The sequence below is a fragment of the Arvicola amphibius genome, chromosome 5 (assembly GCF_903992535.2).
Source record: "Arvicola amphibius chromosome 5, mArvAmp1.2, whole genome shotgun sequence".
Lineage (NCBI taxonomy): Eukaryota > Metazoa > Chordata > Mammalia > Rodentia > Cricetidae > Arvicola > Arvicola amphibius.
This window is the reverse complement of record NC_052051.1, coordinates 8,306,152-8,322,587: the sequence shown is the minus strand read 5'-3', so window position 1 is coordinate 8,322,587 and position 16,436 is coordinate 8,306,152. Positions and strand designations below refer to the sequence as shown.

General features: G+C 46.0%; 1 protein-coding gene across 1 annotated transcript in view; it reads right to left on the bottom strand.

Moving 5' to 3' along the window:
* The window catches only part of Bcas1 (brain enriched myelin associated protein 1), an 82,542-nt gene that overhangs the window by 17,564 nt on the left and 48,542 nt on the right, over positions 1-16,436 (bottom strand). The window contains exons 7-9 of the mRNA XM_038331043.1: positions 13,913-14,125; positions 6,913-6,954; positions 2,436-2,603 (exon numbers count right to left, since the gene is read on the bottom strand). Coding sequence (XP_038186971.1) covers positions 2,436-2,603; positions 6,913-6,954; positions 13,913-14,125 — 423 coding nt within the window. The remainder of the gene's footprint in view (positions 1-2,435; positions 2,604-6,912; positions 6,955-13,912; positions 14,126-16,436) is intronic.

Here is a 16,436-nt window from a genome sequence, read left to right as displayed (position 1 = left end):
GGCTGTGAACTCCAACACCCACAGGGACAGGGATGCAACCACAGTGAGCCACGTTGGCTGGAGGGACAGCAAGGTGTTGCGGGGGACATTGCTGATGCCAGAAAACCTTGTCTTAGGGATCAGAATCGACAATGCTGAGAGCATGCTTTAAGGAAAACAAAACAAGACAACAATCAGGGTGTCGGGAGTTTTGGGGGTGGTGGTGTGAACCCAACAATCACTGAAGCTTTGGACCGGGACCAGGTTTAGACAAAAGGGATAGTTCAGGTTTGCAAGGGATGAGAGCGATGGTCACCGGTCCCCAAGGGTCACCTGGGCAGGGCGAGCCTCAGCCTTCCTGTCCTTGGAGGGCCAGTTCCAAAGGCTCCTCTGCTTCCAGTTTTTACCAACCTTTCAGATGACCTGATTCTTACAGCAAGAAACCAGCATGTAGCAGACAGCATTGGAGGCATGGAGTCACAAGGCTTGAGCTTCCCCCAGCTTAAGGCTTTGCTGGAGATGGATTCTGGCTTTTGTTTTTGTGTTTGGTTTGGAATTTGTTTTTTCCTCCCTTCTTCAGTGAAGCGAGCCACACGGGCGATTTGGAAGAGGTGTTAATTCCATTTGCCAATTCTTCTGTGTTTCCCCCACTTTATCCAGAAACAAGAACGCTGGACCCCCTTTCATACCACGGTGAAGAATTTGGGAACCAATCCCATTTATCATTTAGATCAGTTATCAGAAATGGGTCAAACATGTTTACTGGGAAACACAACTGTAAAAGTCTCATTTTTCTTTTCTTTCAAAAATTAGTATTTATTTACTTTTGTGTGTGTGCCTGTGCCTGTACGTGCATGCGTGCGTGCATGCGTGCGTGCGTGCGTGCGTGCGTGTGTGTGTGTGTGTGTGTGTGTGCATTGCATGTGGCAGCAGGCTCCCTCATGCAATGGCACACATGTGGAGGCCAGAGGACAAAGTCAGTCCTCTCCTTCCACCGTGTGGTTTTGGGAGATCAAACTCCAGTTGCCAAGCTTGATAGCTGGTGCCCCGACTTGCTGAGCCATCCTCACTGGCCTATGAATCTCAAATATTCACCCCAGTTTTAGAGCAAATGGGTGATGATAGGGGTGGGGTTCAGCCTCAGCCTGCCCACCGCTTCTACACCTTCCATACCAGGAACCAACGAGCAGAGCACAACCCCTGCCGATCCTGTCTCAGTCTCGGTCCCACCTGCAACAGTTTGGCTGCCTTGTATTTTGTCTGTGCTTCCGTTAACAGGCTTCTGAAATTGAGGCATTCTTTTCCCAAATGGATTAGACTCCCAGATATGAAAATAGAGGCTCCCAAGGGTGAAATTCTTATTCTTCACTAAAAGAGAGTTAAACCAATGACCTTTCTCTTGGGCTTTGCCACTGTCACCTGGCTGACTTTAGTTTCCTTGTTGTCACAGGGACCCAAAGGTGTCAGCCCACATTCTTTCTGTTCCACACAGATTAGGAGAGTGGCAAATTCACCAACCAAGCTATGCAGCCATACAGATTCACTGTATGAATATCAGGCAACCATTACTGCATTTGAATGGCTTAGGCTATTCATATCTCATATGTCACCTTCAAAACTTATAGACTTCAATCCATAGCTTTGGCCTTTTTTGTTTTGCAGACTGAGTTTCACAGGGTAGTACAGTTTTGAACTTGGAATCCACTCCAGCCTCTGAGTGCTAGGATTATAGGTGTAAACCTCTATGCCTGGCCATAAGTTTATATTATTTAGTATTTAATCTAGAAATGTCTTATATTGTTTTTAAGGCCTGTTTTAATTTATTTACATATGCTTTAATAAATTATTTTTAAAATGTGTATGTGCGTGTGTGCTTGTTTTGTATGTGCACCCTATGTGTGCAGTACCGTAAGAGACCAGAGAGGGCACTGGACCGCTTGGAGCTGGAGTTACAGATAGGTGGCTTTGAGTCACTAGATATGGGCACTGGGAACAGAACCCTGGTCTTTTACAAGAGCAGCATGGGCTCTTAGTCAGCAAGCTGTGGCTCCAGCCCCACCTTTACATATTCTTATGCTTGCTATGTAAACAATTCATTTGAATAAAAGGAACATTCGCCCCAAGGTCATAATGAGAAAGCTGTATCATATACCAACAACTGAAGCAAACATCAAACATACAAGGCAAAGCCAGCAATTAAATTACTTCTGGGTGGATACTGCTGTCAACATTTACAACCAAAAGCCTATTAATTTACTAAAGGGAATTAGCTGAAGTTAAAGAACAGTAGCAAGAAGCAGACCTTAGGACCAACGGAGGGTGAGGGATTTACTCGCTGAGCCTATCCATAGTGCCTGTTTCTCACCACATCTCACACCAGGGTAGGACCCGCCCCCAACTGGGAGATGAGCTGCAGGTCTGCCCTGTACAGATGGGGAGGACGGAAGGTGGCTTACCATTTGTCTGAGAAACGCCATCAGAGGGGTCCTCCGAGGTTTGCTTTCTTCTTTAACCTTTACATCTGTGGGTTCGGGCTGGGCCTCTTCTTCATTGAGATGCACGGTTTGTAAGGTGGACTCTACTTCCTCAAGCCTTACAGTCTCTACCGGTGGCTCACACACTGCCTGGATTGTTTTGCCAGGTAATAAGAAAGTAAAACAAAACAAAACAACCCCCCCCACCTAAATATTCCCCCAAAACATGTTTTAAGAAGGAATCTTGGTTCTCCCATCCACAGAGTAGCTGTGGGTTTGAACCTGTGACTAGTTCCTATGTAGGCGAGTCTTCAAGAGGCAATATTCAGGATGTATTTAATGAGCTCACAGACAGATGATTGCGGATCACTGGACAGACAGAGACAGGCAGATAGACAGATAGGAGTGGTGTTGGCAAATTGCTTTCCTATGAAGGTGTGAGTCTCTTCCACTTTTCTATTCTAGGAAGTCTCTCTTTGGTCTGCCCCCAGAGCAATCACACCCAGCCTGTGTAGAGAGCCTGTGCTGGTTTGAATGAGAATGGCCCCAGAGGCTCATGTGTTTGAATGCTTAGCCCCCAGTTGGTAAAATTACTTGAGAAGGATTAGGAGGTGTGGCCTTGTTGGAGGAGGTGTTTCACTGGGGTTGGGCTTTGAGGCACCCCATTCTAGTTAGCTCTCTCTCTGTCTCTCTGAGAGCTTGTGGATCGGATGTGAGCTCTTGGCTACCGCTCCTCCACCATGCCTGCCTGTCTGCTGCCACGCTTCCCACCACGATGGTCAGTCATGTCCTAATCCACTGAAACGATAAAGTAGCCCACAACCAATGCTTTCTTTCATAAGTCGCCTCGGTCATGGTGCTGTGTCACTGCAGTAGGACAATGGTAAGGCAGATCAGCAATAATCAGGCAAGAGATGCAAGTTCTCCGGCCTACCAATGACCCCGAGCATCCAACGGCCTGCGAGTCCATTCAGAGATGGTTATACCAGTTACGACTCTTTGTGCTCCTGTTGTACAAGGTCCTTGTCTATGACCTTGGGACATAGCTACAAAGGTGATGTTATTCCAGTTTCACAATGAGGATTATGAACAATCGACTAACTTGGCTGAAGCCACACGTGAGAGGGCTGCGGCCACCTTGAAAAGAATGGGGTTTCCGGCTGGTAAGTGAAACAGGTCTGGCAGCAAGATGTCCTCACACCCATTCGAGCGTCTGCCACCCTCTAGGAGCTTGCGCCCCTTCTATCCTTGGGCTCTTCTGTCCTTGGTCTGTGGGGATCTCCTCCTTGCATTAGCTACCTCATGGCCATCAAAGAGCTGCCGTACAGAGGGTGGGAGAGTCGGACATGGCTCCTGAGTAGGTAAGGACAGACTTTGACCCCCTGACCCTGGATTCAGAACGATCCTGTCTGTGAAGCATTTTGATCCTCCGTGTACAAGCGCCTCGAGGGAGAACTCACTCCTAATAAGACAATCTGTGTGGCTGATGTGAGCTGTACCATAGGGACAGACTGTGAGTGGGTGTGCCGTAAACCATGACCTAGTGGATGCTTCAGGAGCGTGGCTCACCCTAGCATCGTTAGCGATGGCAGCATAATATGTTTTTCTTTTTCATCCAGGTGCAGCTTTTTTTTTTTTTTTTTTTTTTTTTTTTTTTTTTTTTTTTTTTTGGTATTTTTCTTCAGGTGAAACTGGCAGGTCCCTTATTGAAAAGTACCTGTAGCTTTGATTTTACACACTGTTAGCAGGGAAGATTAGCTCCATCATTTCTAGCAATTTAGTCAACCAAGGCCAAAACATTTTTGTGTTACACCTTAGCTAGTCCGTAATTGCTATAGTCAAATCAGATTTTTTTTCAACTTTCTTTTCTTTTTTGGGCCAAGGTTTAGAGTACTGGGCCCTGCAGCGAGGGTTTGGAGTTCTGGGCCCTGCAGCTGTCCTGCAGCAAGGGTTCGGAGTACTGGGTCCTGCAGCAAGGGTTTAGAGTTCTGGGCCCTGCCGTGATTAATGCTATTGCTTCTTCAGGGATGATGAAAAGAACTGCTTTGTATGCTTCTGCACTCCCCCTGGATGCCCCATTAGCTGGAAAAGCATAATCTCCCTGGGGACTGGCACGCTGATGGTAGGACCAGCACTCACTATGCTCCTGCCACTCACTAGCATTTGCTACTGGGGGCACCCAGCTTTCCCTGCAAAGGGTGTTACCTGTCTTGGTCCACTAGGCAAAGCATTCAGAGACAATGCAAAAAGGGGCATGTGACTGAGTTCTAACAAAACTTTGTCAACATGGACATTTGAATTTACATGATTTCCACGTGTCATGATGTTATTTTTCTTCCATTCTTTTCAGCCGTTTAAAAATACAGAAACCACTTTTGACTTGCGGGCCAGATTAAAAGTAGATAGTGGACTAGGTTTGGTCTGTAAACTGTAGTTTTCTGATACCTATATTGTCTTATCATTTAATTCTCACCAGAGCTACATCAGTATCCCCATGTAACAGATAAGTAAATTGAAGTTCGGGGGAAACGTGACCTGGAGATAACGGTGCCTGGGTCGCAGCTGTTTGCGCTCATTCTCTCCAAGTGATGGGAAACCAAATGGCAAATGTGGAGCCTTAAACTTGGAAGCGTAAGAAAGAAAGAAAAAAGCAATATATAAACCATTTCTTTATTTCATTAAAAATGTCTTGCTTTCCTTCACACCCCTGTTTTGCTTTGTGTTCCTTTTTGAAATTAGGAATGCGTCTATTAATTCAGCCATATTCCTGTTTGAGGCATATGGTCAAAGTGAAATGTGCCTGGCTGGTTCAGATCAACTCCAGATTTTAACGCCTGAGCTGCAGGGAATACAGGGATCCTAGGATACATGGAAACACTGTTTCTCCCCTTAAATTTTTTTTTTCTCTTCAGAGAACTCAGAATCTCCAAGTTGACTTAAGCTTTTCAGGTTGACAGGAGAGAAGATCCTGGGTTCTTAGAAAATGTCGGGTAAATTCACAAGAACTTTCTAGAATCAAGAGAGAGCTGAACTTTTTTTCTGAGCTATTAACTTTGAGTCAAGAAATAAAAGAAGAAAGGCTAGAAAGAAAGAGTGAAGGAATGGACAGAAGAATGCATGAAGGAGCAGAGAGAACAATAAAGAACAAAACCCAACGGAAGAATGCATGAAGGAGCAGAGGGAACAATAAAGAACAAAACCCACAGACTGTCATGATCTTTCTTCTAATAAGAGTAACAGCACACTTAGGAGAACGATGGGAACTAACTGGACAGGGGATGGGAACAAAGAGGAGGGACAGGAGTACGGGGGTAGCACTCTCAAAGTATAACGTATACTTGTATAAAAATGTCCTTATGTGGTTGAGTACCTTGTGAAGTGAATATATGCCGATGAAAATAAAAAAAAAATACACACAAGGACTCATACGCAGCCATTCCAGTGTTCACCCCTTATCATGACTGACATTTTAGGGAAAATGTTTGGATTTCCAACATCCATTTGCTTCCGTAACTAAAGAAAGACGAAAGCATGCACAATGCACACTGTTCATGGTAAATGAACGGGAGACCCCAGAGGGTCCAAGCACATTTTGTTTTGGCAAAGTGATCACTTCCTTTTGTCATCTTAAGAAGCTATGCATTCACTTATCCCAATCACATAGATGCCCAAAGTCTGTACTGCTTTCAGCATTGAGAGCTGCTGTCTTAGTCCTGAAGCTACCAAACTCCCATTTATTAATCTCTCAGGAGGAGATTTTCAAAAGATACATTTCGTGTGTGTGTGTGTGTGTGTGTGTGAGAGAGAGAGAGAGAGAGAGAGAGAGAGAGAGAGAGAGAGAGAGAGAGAGCTCATATAACACCATCCCTTTGGACAAGAATAAACTGTTTAAAATTTTTTGACTATCTCTAGAAGATTAAAGGCCAGAAATGCAGAAATGTTTGGCCATCATTCCATCAGGTGAGGAACTCTATGATCAGCTCTCTGTGGAGACACCAGTCTGGATTATTGCTGTAAGACATTCTCATGGCTGATACAAATGGCTGGACCTGAGTACCACTCAAGGTTAGTGAGAATCTGATAACCATGGAAACAAAGGTGAAGGAGCAATCAAGGTAGAATGAAGCAGAAGATGCAGCCCCATCCAGTAAGGATGTGCAAAGCCATTACTATGTGTAGTAGACTCGTTCAGTCCCTAAAGGATGACAAGTGAGATAAGGGGATGCTCTGGTTTCGGATCTACTTTTACAGAGATTCAATGGTAATGGTAAAGAATCAATTCAGTGTTGGCTCCCCACCTTGGTCCATGGTCATGGGAAGGGATGAACGAGTCTACAGAGTCTACAGTGGATGCATAACACAGGACATGCTAAACAAGGGATTCCCGAGCTGAACACCCGATGGCCCGATGCACCGAAGATGACAGTGGAATGATTTAAGATGGCACTGAGTCACTTACATTCTCCTGTGCACCTGTGGAAAGCGAATCCTCTTTAACTGACTAGAGGAAGATAAAAACAAAAACAAGAGTCAAGATGTTACCAAAATAAGTCACGTGAAATCAAAGGGCTATCTGGTCGACCAGCCCAGAGGGGTAGTCCTCAGATACTGAATTGCTAATGTGGGCCTTGTTCAAGCAAGAATTTGAAGGAGGCTTCCACAAAGGCAAATAGTAGAGTAAGATAATTCAAGTTCTGTATTTCAAAATGCAGCGAACCAAGAATAGAAACATAGTCACAAGTAGAGTATGTGTGGAATAGGAATGGTTGTCACAGAAAACACGAGGTCAGAGTGCTGGCTGCGGGAAAGAACACTGGCCTCACATTTTCTCATAGCCAATAAAAACAGAACAATAATAACAACTATATAATATTATATGACAATAGTAAAATTAATATATAACAAAAGTTATTATTATTGCTGAATATCATGAATTTCTGGCTAGCTTTGGATTTACTCTATAGTCAAGGATGACTCCTGTGTCCACTTTCGTGGGACTGTGATTCCCAGTGTGCACCTGGCACATGCACTACTCACTTGTGGCTCCAGGGAGCAGACCCAGGGCTTCCTGCAAGCTGGACAAACATCCTACTAACTAAGCTACATTCCTAGCCCAAGAGAGAAATAATGACCCTTCAACACATAGCTGTTGTTAGACGAACACAGGTATTTTCCCGGAGAAATTCTAGAAGATAACAAGAGAAATGCACCCCGCATCTCTATGGAGAAAGCAGGCACCCCCACCTCATAAGAGGATCCCCAGCCTTATCTGACTGTAGTCCTTGGTCAGCACTGGGGGCTGCTCCCTACACTGGCACTCAGTCTGGGCCAACTCCGTTCTACTCAAATTCAACCTGGACGGAAGAGTCCATTCAAGGCCAGGGCCTGGGTTCCACACTAATCCAGACACTGTTTTATCCCCTGGGGTCACCTGGCTTTGAGTCCTGTCCCAAACAAGAGGGGGCATCCCAATTTTTCCAAAGGCCAATGCTATGCTATCTTGATATCTTTCCTTTAGTAATTCTTAAACCTTGGCATGTGGGGTGTTTGTGGGCACAGGCCACCTTGAGAACTTCCCAGAAACAAAATCCTCTGCAAATGATACCAGGACACTCACAGACCTTCTATGTCTTTTTGCCTATCCACATTTTAGTCCTGCTCAGAAACAGGGAGGAAAAGGGACATTTACATATGCATCTCTCAGGAGCCTGCCATGCCTTAACAATGTCTCAAACAATAAGCACATGACTACCATTAATAGTATAAGACATGACACAGAGAGGCCAAGACACTGGCTCAGGTTAAATCCTCGAGAGCAGAGGATACTGTTCTGAAAGTTAAGTCCCTTGTTTGGTGACAGCGAGCTTTCTGTCTTCCTAACTAAGATCGGATGGTCTGTTTCTGCTCATCTAATTTCCGTATCAGCAGCACCCCAACATTCCTGAAAGCTTCTGTTGATGAGGAAATGATGGTGCCCTTAGAACAATTTACAAGGGCTGCTGTTTTCCTGGGGTGTGTGCAAGTTGGGGTTCTGTAGCGGCTTTTCATTTGCATTTTTAATAAAATTTGCTTGAGGATCAGAAAAGTAAAACAGCCCCACTGGCTAGCCTTCACAGACCAGGCAGCAATGACACACACCTTTAATCCCAGTAGCCACAATGACACACACCTTTAATCCCCGTAGCCACAATGACACACCTTTAATCCCAGTAGCCACAATGACACACCTTTAATCCCAGTAGCCATAATGACACACACCTTTAATCCCTGTAGCCACGTTAGCTTGCCATAGAAACCAGGTGGTAGTAGTGCACACCCTTAATCCCAGTCCTAGAGAGGATTATAAAACAGGAGGAAACAGCTCTCACACAGTCTCATTCTGAGATTCCTGGAGGCAGAGGTAAGAGCCAGTGGCTGGCTGTTTTGCTTTCCTGACTTTCAGGTTGAACCCCAATTTCTGTCTCTGGGTGTTTATTAATCATGCTTCAGGGTTCGTCAATTTGACAAAAGCCTAGGCACTGTCTGGGAAGAGGGGATTTTATCTAGGAGAACGCCTCGACTCAGACCAGCTCGGCTGCCCGTAAATCACATGTGTTCTATGGAGAGAATAGTCTTCATGGGTGCTGAGGATAAACTGTATTAAATGATGCACTCAGGAGTCCAAGAAGTGACTTTGAATTACAGCCCCCCTCCCCAGAGCCGAGCCAGGTAGGCAACTTCCTCCCTGTGACACCACAGGTGTCAGATAAACTATGCTGGAGTCCAAGAGTTGGGACAGGCAGAGTAAGTGACCTGGGTCTCCCTTTCAATGACTTTGGTGACAGTTCTCTGGTTCGGGGTGATCCTAGAGAGATAGGAAAGCCTGGAACAATTGAGAATCACCTGTCTTAGCTTCCTAGAGCCACACAGACAGGTCAAGTGGGGGCGGGGCATGGCTGCCAAGGGGACTGATACAGTTTATTTGCATACGTGGACCATTTCCATAGTGAGGAGTCAATGATGGACAGGACCTCACCTTGACCAACACAGCACAGCTATGAATACCTTATGCTCTCTATGTAGCCAGGGCCCCAAAGATAGAGTCAGAGGTCAGTGGGACTCTTTTATTTGTTCCTCTTCCAAATGTGGCCATATTAAATACCCATTTTCACTATTGGTCAATTGAGGATGAGTGGCTGAGCCTAGCTTTTAAGAGTCACCAGGGCCCAGGCTCTGACCCTACAAACTCCAGTAACAAAGAGACATTTGTAAACACTGCTTCAATTACACTGGCTCCACAGCTGGAAAGGGGGTGGGCCAGGTGTGATCTGAGGCTCCCTTAAAATCTTAATGGCTCATTCTCTGTAGCCAAGGGGCACACTGACTTCTGTAGAACAGAGTTCTCGGTCAGGTCAACCCTCAGCTTGTTGCGCCAGTTCCTTGAGGTCTTTACTGCCCGTTGTTCGGACTGCATTCATGGAACTCACCCAGCTGGTGAGCTTGATGAGTGTGCTCTGACGTCATCACACTCCTCTTACTGATAAACAAATAAAGTAAACAAGACCGAGACCAGATTCTAGAGACTTCCCCCACATGCAACCATGCGGGATGGTTTGCATTCTTCCACCGTATTCAAACACATGAGACACAGTTACAGAACTCAAAATAAACAAAACCACTGCTGATGAAGATCAAAACTGGGGTAACAACCACACCACTGGGCTGCCCAGCAGGCTGTTAAGCGCTTCCCTTGTCTGCGTCCATTTGTCAAGTCTAAGCATTGTTTTTCACCACTGCGAACTTTGTTGTTACACAAAAGCCTTTCTTTCTATGGAGGGGTGGAATGTGTCTCTGCTCTTCTCTGGAACATGGCGTTGCCCATGACGAACCCAGTCTAGATCTTGTGTTTCATCTGCATTTGCCCCTGGCCTGGTTTCCCAGCTCAGTACACAGGGGCAGATGAGATCCTTAGGCAGTCCCCTGCCCCTCTTCTCTGTCCTTAGCAGAAGTCTATGGCAGGGAGACTGGGAGGACCAGACTGCAGTTTGGTACCTTCCACAGCCAATGAGCAGATGTGTCGGGTAACATGGGAAGACAGCAGAGAAGGCTTGACTGCTCAGCCTGGGAATGTGTTCTGTGAGCGCACTGCAGAGGCAACAGGAAACCTGGGCAGAGTGGCAGAGAAAGAGGCTCACTCGGAAGCAAATGAAGAGTGTGCAGTGTTTTGAAAGAGAGGCTCAAGTCGATCCGACTGAAAACGGAATAGACAGGACTGAGACCAGACTCCACGGGCTTCCCAAAAGGGAACAGCTGAGTGATTTAATGCTCCACTAAATCTGAATTTCAGATCAGCAGCTAGTAATCTTACTAGCATAAGTCTGTCCCAAAGATTGCACGGAACACACTTAACCTATACTAAAATGACCTCTTTTTATTAAAAATCTGTAATAACGTGTGGGTGTTTTTCAGTTTTTCAATCTCTTTTTGATAGTCAGGGAATGTCTAGTATGAGAAAATCATTCAGACCTCAAAAACAGAATCACAGCGGTCTCCTCCAGGAGCACTTGGCTCTTAATTGGCTAATCTAAAGAACAGCCTGGCCCTGTTAACCACAATAAGCACCCTGATGAAAACACTGGCGGGATCCCATTGAAGATTTTTGTATGTTGCTAAGAGCAAGCAGCTATGAGCCAGAGCAAATTCCAGCATGGACAGAAATGGACAGGAAGTCCCACCCCTAACCAGAGTACTGTGGGCAACTGACAGATGCTGGGAGAGTAGGAGTTGGTTTTCTCCACAAGAGCAGCTCCTGGTGAACTGGCCACACTCCGGCGGAAGGCACACACGCAAAAATAAATGGGCCACACAAATTGGACTTGGGTGAAAAGTTTAAAAAAAAAAAAGAGGAGGACATACTGTTGGGTGGCAAGGGGAGGGAGGGAATCTGGGAGGAGCTAGGGCCAGATGACATGACCAAACACATCACACAGGATTCTCAGAGGTCTAATAAAAATATTAAAAACATAAAGAGCTGCATAGCATGTAACTTACCCATGTCAGCTCCATCTACAAGGGCTCTCTTGTTTAAAAGAATGTGGACAACTCTTTAAAAAGATTTCTTTTTTTTCTTTAAGATCAGAGGACATCACAGATGGCAGACCCTTCCCACAGATCCTGGGCTTTTCATTTCATCTCCAGTTCTCTGGGAGTGTCTGGCCTTTGTTGGGGCTTCTTTACCTAGTCCCCACAGGGAGACAGAAAAGCCTGCCAGCGAGTCCAAGAGCCCAGATGGCTTCAGCATGAAATGTTTTAGAGGTACAGCAGGCTTACCGTGGGGACCAGGTCCACCTGTCACCCCTTCAGCGCTCTACTGCGCTTTTCCTGAGGACTCTGTCACTGGCAGAGCAGGGAGGGGTCCTGGGTCAGGCTTTCCTGTCCCGCGTGGGCTCTCACCATGAGCAATCTTGTGCTGTAGCAATCCCTCTGCTTCTGCCAGCACCACGTGCAAGCCAACCTCTTCTTGACTTCCTCCTCCTTCTCCTCTCTCTCTGTCTCCCCTGACACAACAACCTCTCACTGTGGCCTCGGCACTGATTTTTGGCCTTCTGCCATTCACAGGAATCCCCCTGCCCCAAACACTCACACATCACTTCTGTTTGGTGTGTACTTCTTGGGGAATCCAAATTCACTATCATACCAGGACCCCTTTTTATGGAACACATTCCCTTCTCACTCGATTCCTTTCTAAACTCAGTGCACTTGGCCTCACCTTCAGCAATGAATCTGCTTTCAAAAAATTTTTATTTAGCCAGGGGGTGGTGGCACACACCTTTAATCCCAGGACTCGGGAGGCAGAGGCAGGTGGATCTCTGTGAGTTCAAGGCCAGCCTGGTCTACAAGAGCTAGTTCCAGGACAGGCTCCAAAGTTATAAAGAAAAAACAAAACAAAAAACAAAACAAAAAATTTATTTGTGTGTGTGTGTGCCCACAGAAGCCAGAGGCATCAGATTCCCTGGAGTTGGCACTGCAGGCAGTTGTGAGCCCCCTAGTGTGGGCAATGGAACTGGACCCGGCTGCTCCACAAGAACAGTCCTTGCCCTGAACCACTGAGCCATCTCTCTAGCATGCAAAAGTCTACGTTGACCTCAAGTTGAATGTGTTAATAAGCTTTAAAGATATGTACAATTCTGGTTTGCTTTTGTTTTTGTTTGTTTTTGAGACCAGGTGTCTCTATTTAGTCCTGCTGTCCTGGAAATTGCTGTATAGACCAGGCTGGCTGCAAAATCACAGAGATCCTCTTGCCTCTGCCTCATGAATGGCGGGACTAAAGACATGTACCACCAAGCCTGCCTGTGTTATACATATTTATATGTATAACTATCATGTGTACTTGTTTATATGGTATACAGCTATATAGATGATAAATATGTATACATAATACATGTAAGTCTCATACACATATGAATATATGATCATTCTTAAATGTGAATATTCAAATATGCGTCACTGAAGTCTTTTCCTGTGCACATAAATCATTTGGAAGTTGTTTCCTATACTATACTGCTGGCAAAGACTTCTAAATTAGTATGTCGGCAGGAAGAGGATTAAAATAGCATCAGTTGACATGTTCCAATGTGTCCTGAATGATTAGAAACAGTGTCCTGGAAAAAATCAGAAAAACATTCTGTACAAGAAATAGACCAGAAAGCGGCTCAGAGGTCCAGCAGGAATCTCAGCAAGAGCGTGTAACTGGGCGAGGTGTTTGCCGCTGTTCGGCGCCGTGTGCCACGTGGCAGGGGTTTGGAGGAAGCTGCTGAGTTAGTGCTTCCAGCTGTGTGAATCCAGCCTGGCTTCTCATTCACACTTTAGAGAAACTTAAACCAGGTCAGCGTGCTGAGCACGCGTCCAGTGGGGTTTGCTCTGCACTGACACGGGAAGCCCTACTCTTGACCACCTCAGCCCAGCCTCCATTCCTGTGTATGCTGCACCTCGGCCACCTTTGCTGTAGACCGCAGACCACGCTCCCCTGCTGGCGATCTGGTGTAAGCCCTTATTTTCTAAGCTAGGGATGAAGAATCAGCTCAGCAGGGCTGCATCTGGACTGGGAGAGGTGAAAGCAAAGAGGGGATCCTTTCCCCAGAGAGGGTGTGTGCTGAGGAAGCCAGGGTTATCGACCTCTGCAGAGGGACAATATAGTCACGACACACCACAGCTCTCGGTCACTAACCTAGTCATCCAAAGAATGACAACTCTTACTTGCTCACAGCCTTTTCTCCCCCACAGAGCACCCGTGTATAGAGAGAGCATGGCCAGCATTTCATTCTGCCCAGGCATGCATTAGGACGTCATCACGCAATGGCAAGCTAGTCACGAAGCAGGACAATAACCTCAGAATCCTCAACATCCACCGGCTTGCTGGAGATCGTTCCCAAGTCAACTCAGTCCCTAGGACCCTGCAAAGGCCTCACGACCAGACTCACCTTCTTCCAAAAGAGCTTTCCCAGAGGCAGCGAGGTGGGCCCCGACTTCTCCTTGCTACCTTCTTTTATTGCGTTGCTGGCTGTCTCAGGTGGCACGTGACTTGGTGGGTTGCAGCCTTTTGAACTCTTGGTCGCCCCTTGGGTCTCCTGGGGTGTGAAGTTGGCTTTCTCTGACGTGAGATTGGCTGAAGTAGTGGGTGTATTTTCAGTATCCTATAAGGTTTTGTTTGCAAAAATTGAAAAGTGAAAAAATTCAAAATAATTTCACCGTTTCAAAAGTAAAAGGTTCTCTGTTAAAATAAGCAATGGGCTGGGGTCATGCATGATGTTAATTTTTTTCCTTTCTAATTTTCTGTTTTCTGCAAATATTTACTGTGAATATAGCTTTGTGTTTATATAATTTTCCTTTGGAGAAAGATAAAAGGGGGAGACTTGTTAGTAGTGATGCTCATGTAAGTGACTTAGTGTGGGTAGGTTAGGGTGTATTGTCAGAAAGCGGAGTTCTGGGCTCTCTCTTAGCTCAGCGGGTAAAGGAACTCAAGCCTGAAGACCTGAGTTCAATCCCTGAAACCCACACAGTGGAAGGAGAGAACTGATTCCTGCCAGTTGTTCTGTGACCTGCACATGTGTGTTGTGGCTCACGTGTGTCTATACGTACATGTGTGCACACAAACACACACACAAGCATGATCAATCAATGTAAAAAAGAAGCAAGGAAGGAAGGGAAGAAAGAAGGAAAAGAAGACAGAGAAAAAGAGGGGTTTTGTTTCTTTGGTTTTTTTTTATCAAGGCCCTTTGTTTTCAAATAGTTTTGGCCAGGCTCCCATCCATGGAAATATCCTGAATATGCACATACAATCATACACAATGATTCATGTTATTTTAATCCTGAATATGCACATGCAATCATACACAGAGATTCATGTTATTTTATGAGCACGATTACTTTACCAAGCCAAACTGGAGATTAAGGAAGGGTGGTGATAAATATGACGGTCATAGGCGTTCTGAAACTTTTCTCCCACATCCCACTTTGGAGAAGGCAGAGAGGAGGCTGTAAAGTGATGGAGATTCGCAGACCCTGCTCCTATACTTCAGATGCAACCGCCACACTCCACACACAACCTCTGTTCCTGCTCCCGCTTCCTTCTTGTTTCTCCCTCCGACCCCTTCTCACCTCCCCCCAGCCCCCCCACAACAGGCTGGGCTGAAGTCCAGATCCAAGGTATCTGATGTTTCTTTACCTCTCCCCACCCCGCCACATTCCTTTCTTTTCTCTTTTCTTTCCCCCCTATTTTTTCTCTTTCCCCACCCTCAAAGGGCCTTATGTAGCCCAGGCTGGCCTCAGCTCCCTATGTAGCCAAGGATGTCCTTGAACTCCTGATCACCCTGCTTCTACCCACTCTACCCATGCCCTCTCTTGGGTGTGCACCAACCCACTTACTTCAGAATATCATTTACTTATTCAGTGAATTCCTGTCAGCTTCTACTCTCTGCCTCCCTGAGCCACTGGATAAAGGCAGGTGCGCCCCAAACATGTCTAGGCAAGCGTGAATATGGACCTTAAAGTTTTAACATCAGGCTCTTCCGACCTGACTTCATTATCATAAGCATCTTCATTTTATGACTTCTCCTCTCTGAACTTAATGACACAATCCCTTTAAACTCCCAGACGATGATTTCTGCCCAAAAGGAAAAAAAATACTAGACAATAAAAACGGGATTTAGACTAAAATATTAAAAACATGTATTTAGGATGTTAAAATAGTTTTGGTTCTGGATTCTGTATGGTTGCTGGTTTGTTTGAAAAGGCCTCCGACAGAAGCTCTGGCCCAGCCTCCAGAGTCCTGGGATTACAGGTGTGCACCACGACACTGTAGATGGTCAGAGCCTTAAGGCCATCTTTCCAAAGTTTACCTTTTCAGATAAGCAAATTGGGGCCTAAACTGAGAGGAGGTGGAGAAAGAGTGAGAGAGGAGGAGGGACCAAATCCCGCCATGGCCGGTTTCCATCCACCCGGACTTCTGGGACAGACTCCAGCAAAGCCTCATTTGCTCTTTCCTCCCCTGCCTGCCGGCTCACTTCAGTTCCCAGAGAAAGCCCCCCAAATGATATTCTCCCACTACTAGATAACCTAATATCCTTCCTCTGGGCTCTGTAGGAGACAGTAAAGATCCATCCCGACCCAGAGCCGAGCTGCTATCAGGCACGGCAGTGGCGAAGGATGGTTCCGTGGTTAGGGACGCATCCCGCTCTTGCAAAGGACCTAAGGTTGGCACCCGGCATCTGCATGAGGATGCTCACAACCGCCTCTAACTCCAGCTCCAGGGGACCTGATGCGCTTTCTCTGGACTCCTCGGGCCCCTGCACTCACACATGTACATACCTCAAAGACACACACACACACACCCACACACAGACAGACAGACAGACACACACACACATATAATTTTTTAAAAAAGGAATGTCCCATGAACTTTGAATTTCAAATCAGCAAATAATATATTTTAGCATAAGTCTGTTC